The sequence below is a fragment of the Leopardus geoffroyi genome, chromosome B3, assembly GCF_018350155.1.
Source record: "Leopardus geoffroyi isolate Oge1 chromosome B3, O.geoffroyi_Oge1_pat1.0, whole genome shotgun sequence".
In the NCBI taxonomy this organism is placed as follows: Eukaryota; Metazoa; Chordata; class Mammalia; order Carnivora; family Felidae; genus Leopardus; species Leopardus geoffroyi.
Window position 1 is genome coordinate 1,340,777 of NC_059337.1, and position 8,160 is coordinate 1,348,936.

Consider the following 8,160-nt stretch of genomic DNA (forward strand, 5'->3'; position numbering starts at 1 on the left):
ATGCTCTGTCTCTCTGTGTCTCAAAAATAAATAAACTTTAAAAAAAAATAATAAAATTAAAATTAAGAACACCAAAATTTAAAAATTCAGGAGAGGGGCGCCTGGGTGGCTTATAGGTTAAGTGTCCAACTCTTGGTTTCGACTTAAGTCATGACCTCACGGTTCATGAGTTAGAGCCCCGCATCAGCACAGAGCCTGCTTGGGTTTCTCTCTCTCTCTCTCTCTGCCCCTCCCCCACTCTTCACTCACACTCTCTCTCTGAAAATAAGTAAGTAAGCATTTTTTAAAAAAAAATCAGGAGAAAGCCTTAAAGTGGGAGAAAAGGGCAAAGAAACGAGGAAAGTAAAAGAAAAATCTGTTTAAGAAACACAGAAAGCTGACATATGACTTTTACTATTTGATTAACAGTAATTGTAGAAAGGCACAAAGAAAAAGAAATAATCTAAGATACAAAAGATAAAGATACCAGTCTTCAGAATGAATGGAGGTCATGGGTGCTGAGCAGAACAAGGAAAAATATTTTTAAACTTGAAATTCAAACCATCAATCAAATATGAGGGTAAAGACATTTTCTAATGTATAAAGTCTTTAAAAGTTTACGCCCTTAGATATTTTCTAAAACAAACAAAAAAATTACTTGAGAATATACTCTAATAAGATGGGAAGGAAGGAAGGAAGGAAAGAAGGAAGAAATCCAACAAGAAAACAATGGGTTCAAGCAACAGCTCTAACTCAGAAGTAGGGTAAGAGAAACCCCAGGACAATGGCTATGCAATGGGCTAGACCAGAGGGAACAGGGGGCTATAGAGTGCTTTCAAGAAAATGATTTCTTTTAACAGACAAAATGAAAAAGAATCTACTAACAAGATAAAGGCATATTCTTGTTTTGCCAAAAAGGAAAATTAAAGGCAATCAAAAACTCCTTGAAAAAAAGAGGTGAATTAGAAATGTATACTCCAAATAGGAACAGACTAAAGCATGTCATGATTTTGAGCAATTTTAGAGCATAACAAAAGAGAAAGGATTTGGTAATGACACTTGAAACATTCTCCACCTAGCCACACATATCTCATGACAGAATTATATGTCCTTTTTGTAAAACCATACAACTCGGTTCTACAGCGAATACCACATATATAACCGAAATATCGTAAATACTATTTACTTAAAATCCAAATTTGGCAGTCAGCCACAGAAAATGCTCAGTAGACTCACTCTAATTATAAAACAGAATACAAATATTATGAAACTTGACAATTTAAGAAAAATGATACAGGAGTCAGAAATTAGCAGATACGGGGCCCCTAGGTGGCTCAGTTGGCTGAGCATCCAACTCTTGACTTCAGCTCAGGTCATGATCCCAGGGACATGGGATTGAGCCCCACATCATACTCTGCACTAAGTGTGGAGCCTGCTTGGGATTCTCTCTCCCTCTCCCCTCTGCCCCTCTCCCCCATTTGTGCTCTCTTGCTCTTTTTCTCGGAGAAGAGAAGAGAAGAGAAGGGACGAGACAAGAAGAGAAGAGAAAGGAAGAGAAAGAAAGAAAGAAAGAAAGGAAGGAAGGAAGGAAGGAAGGAAGAAAGAAAGAAAGAAAGAAAGAAAGAAAGAAAGAAAGAAAGAAAGAAAGAAAGAAAGAGGCAGATGGACAAGACAAAGTGAGTACAGGGCACTAATTTCCTCATCTTATTTGGTTGGGAAGTCAAGCTATGGCGTAAGGTTGAAATTCTTTACCATACATTGCTTTTCCGATAAATTTCTAAATTATAAAAAAGGTGCTGTGTCATTAAGAATAAATATGCCTTGTAAAAGAAAATCATTGAGAGAAAGGCATCATTTAATACCTTTCTTGAACATGCACTATAGCAAACACAGTTCTAATCACAGCACATTGATGTTTTCGGCCATGATCCATTGGTTGGTCACAGAATCAATAGCAGGTTACTTACAATCAGCACTTTAATATACTCTATTTTGATTTAAATAAAATAGAGTATATTAAAGTTCACAGTATATAGTAACAATTGTGAAACATTGGGCTGTGAAACATTTCATATATGTGTGTATTTGTAGGCGGTAAAATGTATTTATTACTGAGGGTCATGGTCTGCTTTTCAACTTTTCTTTCTTCTGAGGCCAGTTCTCAGTTGTCACCCTATGCTGTCACTGGCTCTACGTCTGTAGAGCTACTCTTCCCACCTGAAATTTATGAACTCTAATCTACAGGCAGACAGAATGAACTTAACTTTATTTTCCCCATGCCACTCCAAATTCTGCACCAACTCCTACATGCCTCGTGCTTAGTGACGTTAAACCCCTATCTCTGAATTCTGAAACCACAGGCGACTGCCCTCCTTTTCCAGTGCTACCCTTATCTGACCAGTTCCCAGGTCCTGCTGATTCTCACTGCACTGACTCCGGTCTCCCAAATGCTGCCAATGTGCTTTTCCTAAAGGATCTATCAAACACACGTGTTGGGGAGCCTGGCTGGCTCAGTTGGTGGAGCTCGGGGCTGTGAGTTCCAGACCCACCTTGGGTGTAGGGATTACTCAAAAATAAAATCTTTAGGGGCGCTTGGGTGGCTCGGTTGGGCGGCTGACCCTCGATTTCAGTTCAGGCCATGATCTTGTTGTGGTTGTGGGATCAAGCCCCGCGAGGAGCCTGCTTGAGATTCTTCCTCTCCTCAAAGAAATAAAATAAGGTCTTTCAAAAACAAACAAAACAAACAAACATGTGAAGCACTGAATGTACCCTTTACACACCTGTTTAAACATTTACAATAGGCCTACAAGGATGACATCATCCCTTTAATGGGTAAGGAACCAGACCCTGGGAAAGACTAGGAGACTTGGCCACGGCCCCATACGGCTAAAATACAGTGGGGCCAGATTAAATCCAGATCTGTGGCGCTCCAAAGGCCGGGTCCAATTGTGCCCTTCCCGCTCTTGCCAAAATATTCCTGCACGTGCCATCTTCCCTTCCCCTGACAAAAGTCATCTTAGACTAACAAGTGCATCTCAAACATCTTCCTACAGCACAGCCCCTCCCCCGAGTTTCGACATCATCCATCTGGGAGCACTGCGAGTCTTTATTCACGAGTCTGTTGCCTCTTGCAGACTCTCCTTCAGAGCAACAACCAGATGGTTTTCATCCCTGCAACCCCGCACACTGGAAAGTGTGGAGCACAGAGTGCGTTCCCATGCGCAAGCTAACCCGCTAAGGTAGGGCACCTGCCAGCGAGGCTGGGCTCCCGTACCCGTCTGCGCGCACAGGGCACCCGCCAGCGCCTCTCGTAGGTAGCAGCTCGGACACCTCGGTGCGCCAGGACACCCCAGCCCCGCACACCTACGTGCAAGGAGATGGGGAGGGGGGGCTTGCTTTGCTCCACCAACCCAAGGGGACCTTGCACGTAAGGAACAGGTGGCTGACAGAGCGGGCAGGGCGATGAAGGAACTCTGGCGGCGCAGCTCGCTGCAGGCACCTCCAGGAGGGACCGCCTGCCGCTCGCAGGGAGCTCGGGCGCCCGTCAGAACCGGGGGGGGGGGGGGGGGGGGCGGGGGAGGCGGGGGGCAGACCCGTCTGGACGCGCGGACCCGCCCCGCCTCCCCGACCCCGGGGCAGCGCGCGGGGACAGGGCGCCGGACGCCCGTCGGAAGCGGCCACGCGCTTCTCCGCCCGCGTCCCTGAAGCGGCTGGACTCCCGCTGCGCGCCCACGGCTCCCGGCCACTCGCGGGGACCCCCTTGCTCCGCGCCCACCGCTCAGCCCGACAGAACTTCCTGCTTCCACCCTGTTCTCACCTCGGCGGGCCGCCATCCACCTCCACCCCGGCCCTCCTCAGCCCGGGACCCCCTCTTAGTGAGGGGCCCGGTCGGAGGGTCGTGCGCGCCCCCGGAGAAACGTGCGCGCGCCCGGGATCTTCCTCGTTGGGGGGGCGTGCGCGCGCCCCGGATAGTCCTGACGGCACGTGAGGGGGACGTGCGCGCGCCCGGGGGGATGGCCCCGGCACCCGCGGAGGGGACGTGCATGCGCCTGGAGGGTGGGGGGGGGAAAGGGTCCTTATGGCACCTGCGGGAGCGTACGCGCGCCCGTGCCGACGGGCGCGCGCCGGGGCCTGCGCCTGCGCAGAGCCGCCAGCCCAGAGGCGCAGGGCCGTTCCGTGAGTGGAGCGGCCCGCTGTGCTGGCGGTCCCCGCGGTCTCGCACCTTCTGGGCCAAGAGGCGGGACTGACGCAGCCGCTCCTCGGCGCTCATCGCCCGCAGACGCTGTTTCAGCTCGGCCCGCAAGCTCCGCTTGGCGCTGCTCACGGCCGTCGCCGCCGCCATCTCTCAGACCAGCCCCGCCCCTGTGCTCGTCCCCGCTTCCGGGTCGTCGGAGCCCCGCCCCCAGCCCGCCTCCAGCCTCCCGCCCGGAACGGGGCTCTGCGCTGCCAAGGGGAAGGTCCGGGCTCGGCGGGGACCCCGGGGGGTGGGGGTGGGGTCCGAGGTCTGCGGGGCACCGGGGTGAGGCTCCGAGCACGACGCAGTCCAAGGGAGGGTCCGGGCTCGGTGCAGCCCCCGGGACGGATCGGTGCAGCCCGGGGCGGGGGGCGGGGGGGGGTCTGGGCTCGCTGCGGGCTCCGGAGCAGGGTCGCTGGAGGGCGGCTGTTGTCCGGGCTCAGCGCGGCTCTGGGGAGGCGGCTCCTCCGCCCTCCTTGGCCGAGAGCGAGTGGCCGCGTGGCCCCGGCCGCCCGCGCGGCCCTGGCCCATCGTGGGCTTCGGGAGAGGGGCACAGTCAGACCCTAGCGCCAGCCTAGATTCCGGTGAGTGAACCTTGCGTCTCGAGGGGCTGTGTGGGGCCCGAAAAGAGCGCCGAGGCGGGCCGGTGAGAAGTACGCAGGATACGCAGTCCTGCTGGTTAAAGGGACAATTATTTGTTTGTTGGCAAAAGCATTTTACACCGTTTTCGTTTCCAGTGGGTCGGAGGAAGGCGGTTTATTACCGAGGGGTAGGACGGGCCGTTGATGCGTCGGCTGACTTTCCCACACCAGATCAGCGTGTTCACCTTTGGAGAACTCAGGGCCCAGAGTAAGTTACCCTATTCGAGACACGTTCAAGGTCCAGCAGTATTTTCACTGTGGGATGCCTGGTGCCCGCTCCTCCTGTGAAAGCGCTGTTCCTACAGGAGCAAACACGGAGGAGACAGAGACACCCGAGTTTTCTTTGCTCGCAGAGCGTTTACCAGCAATGGGAAGCGAGAAGAGGGTAATTCAAGGGAGTAAGTAGGTGTGGAGAGAGACTCTTGCCCTCACACGTTGACATCAGGGGGCCCTTGAAAAGGTGACAGGGCTAATTTAACGGATAAAGAGATTGAACTGGAAAATAATTGGAAGTGTAGAGAAATTTTAGTAAATGTTGTGTTAATCAACTTTACTAAAGTTCATCCAGGAAAACAAGCATTCGAGAACAGCCAGAAAGGGGCCCCTGGGTGACTCAGTGAGTTAAGCATCCAGCTCTAGATCTCAGCTCGGGTCTTGATCTCAGGGTTGTGAGTTCAAGCCCCACATTGGGCTCTGTGCTAGGCATGAAGCCTACTTTTTTTTTTTTTTTTTTTTTTTTTTTTAATTTTTTTTTTTCAACGTTTATTTATTTTTGGGACAGAGAGAGACAGAGCATGAACGGGGGAGGGGCAGAGAGAGAGGGAGACACAGAATCGGAAACAGGCTCCAGGCTCTGAGCCATCAGCCCAGAGCCCCACGTGGGGCTCGAACTCACGGACCGCGAGATCGTGACCTGGCTGAAGTCGGACGCTTAACCGACTGCGCCACCCAGGCGCCCCGAAGCCTACTTTTAAAAAATGAATAGAATAGAATAGAATAGCTAGGAAAACACTGAAAATGAAAGGCCCTTGGGGAACTGGACCTTCCAAACCTTGAAACATACTATAAAGCCTCTATAATTAAAACAGGAGGGTACTGCTGCTTAAACCCACAGTAGACCACACAACAGAAATGACCTGAAACCATATGGAAGTTAAGAGTATGGCAAAGATGATATCTCAAATCACTGGGGCAAGCATGATCTTAGTAAACGGCGCTAGAATAGCTGAACAGCCATTTTTTGAAAGATAAAATCATGTCCGTACCTCACACCATACATAAGAAGAACCATATGGATTAAGGACCAAGTGTGGAAACTGGGAGTATACCAGTAGTAGAAGAAAAGGACAATTCGTCTTCAACCTCCGTTTAGGGAAAGGCATCCTCGCTGTGACTCAGAATCCAAAGGCAATAAAAGAGAAGATTGAGACATAACTACATGACAGTTTCTTATAATTTTTCATAGCATAAAAAGCCATACACAAAATTAAAAGACAACTGACAAACTGAGAGAAGATCTTTGCAACATAAACCACAAGGGTTAATTTCTCTTAATTAAAAAAAAAAAAAAAAAGTTTGGGTTACAGGGCAGTTAAACCAGAAAAACAAATAACAGGCACCCAGACTGGAAAGAAGGAAGTAAAACTGCCTCTGCATATGCCATGACCTCGTATACCGACGTCCTAAGGGATCTTACTCGTTCGTTAGGACGAGTAAAGTGGAGCCCAGCAAAGTTGCAGGATACAAGACCAATATACAAGCACACCTCTTCCAGCCGGACACCCTTCATACTAGACGTATTGCTGGTTTTCCCAGTTCTACAGCAGCTCCTAGCCTTTGGATTCAGATTGGGACCGTGGCTCTGGAGATTTTGGACTTGCAGACCTCCATAATCACACGAGTCAATTCTTTATCATAAATCTTGTTATCAGTAGATATCTCCTGAGGGACCTGGGTGGCTTAGTCAGTTGAACATCTGATTCTTGATTTCAGCTCAGCTCACGATCTCACAGTTCATGAGTTTGAGCCCCACATTGGGCTCTGTGCTGACAGCATGGAACCTGCTTGAGATTCTTTTTTCCCCCATGTCTCTGTCCCTCCCTGCTTGTGTTCTCTCTCTCTCAAAATAAATAAATAAACTAAAAACATTTTTTAAATAGATATCTTCTTTTGGTTCTGTTGTGCTACATATACAGCTGGACCTCCAACAACATGGGGATTAGGGGCACTGATCGCCACACAGTTGACTGTCTGAAAACTTAACTACTAATAGCTTACCATTGACGAAAGCTTTACGGATCATATGCACAGTTATGAACACCTAGTGTGTATGTTACATGTATTACATACTGAATTCTTACAATAAAGTAAGAGAAAAGAATTATTAAAATCATAAGAGAAAATACATTTATTGTACTGGACTGTATCAAAAAAATCCATGTGTAAGTGGACCCACACAGCTCATGCCTGTATTGTTTAATGGTCAACTATGTATTCATATATACAACGGGAGATAATATAAAGAGGTGCATATGTATATTTCATGATGCATTTATTGTCAAGTATATATAATAGATTAGGTATATATAACAAGATATAAGGTATACATAATAAAAATATCTCTCCTATTGATTCACTTTCTCTAGAGAACCCTAAGATTTTTATAATAACATAAATAGTCTGCAATATAAAAAACAATTTCATTTGCAATAGCATCAAAAAAATATTTAGGAATAAATTTAACAAGTGTCAGAGTTTTGGAAACCACGTGACTTTGTTGAAAGAAAACAAGTATAAGTTAAAGGACATCCCACGTTCATGGATTGGAAGGCTTAATATTGTTAAGATAGCACTGCTCCCCAAATTGATCTATAGAGTCAATGCAATATCTATCAGACTTGGTTTTTTTGCAGAAATCAATAAGCTGATTCTAAAATTCTTGTGAAAATGCAAGGAGTCCAGAATAATCAAAACAGTCTTGAAAAAAGTGAACATAGTTGGAAAACTCACACTACCCAACTTGAAAAGTTACTACAAAGCTACGGTAATCAAGACATTGTGGTCCTGGCATAAGGAAAGAAAGATAGGTGAATGACAGAATTCAGAGCCCAGAAATACATGTCCACATTTATGGTGAATTGGTTGTCCTGAAAAAGAATGCCAAGATGATTCAACAAAGAAAGAATAGTCTATTCCCAGAAACATGGTGCTGGAATGTGGAAAACAAGGAAGTTGGGCTTTTACCTAACGTCATAATCAAAGTTTAACTCAAAGTAGATCAAAGGCCTAAAAGTAAGTGCTGAAACA

The 8,160-nt window shown here is 47.6% G+C and overlaps 1 protein-coding gene across 1 annotated transcript in view; it reads right to left on the reverse strand.

Annotated features, from left to right (window-relative positions):
• Nucleotides 1-4,371, reverse strand: part of MTHFS (methenyltetrahydrofolate synthetase) — a 34,687-nt gene extending 30,316 nt beyond the window's left edge. Inside the window, 1 exon segment of the mRNA XM_045452258.1 lies at nucleotides 4,202-4,371. Within this exon segment, the coding sequence (XP_045308214.1) occupies nucleotides 4,202-4,321 (120 nt within the window). The 5' untranslated portion in view covers nucleotides 4,322-4,371.
• Between the last annotated feature and the right edge of the window lie 3,789 nt (nucleotides 4,372-8,160).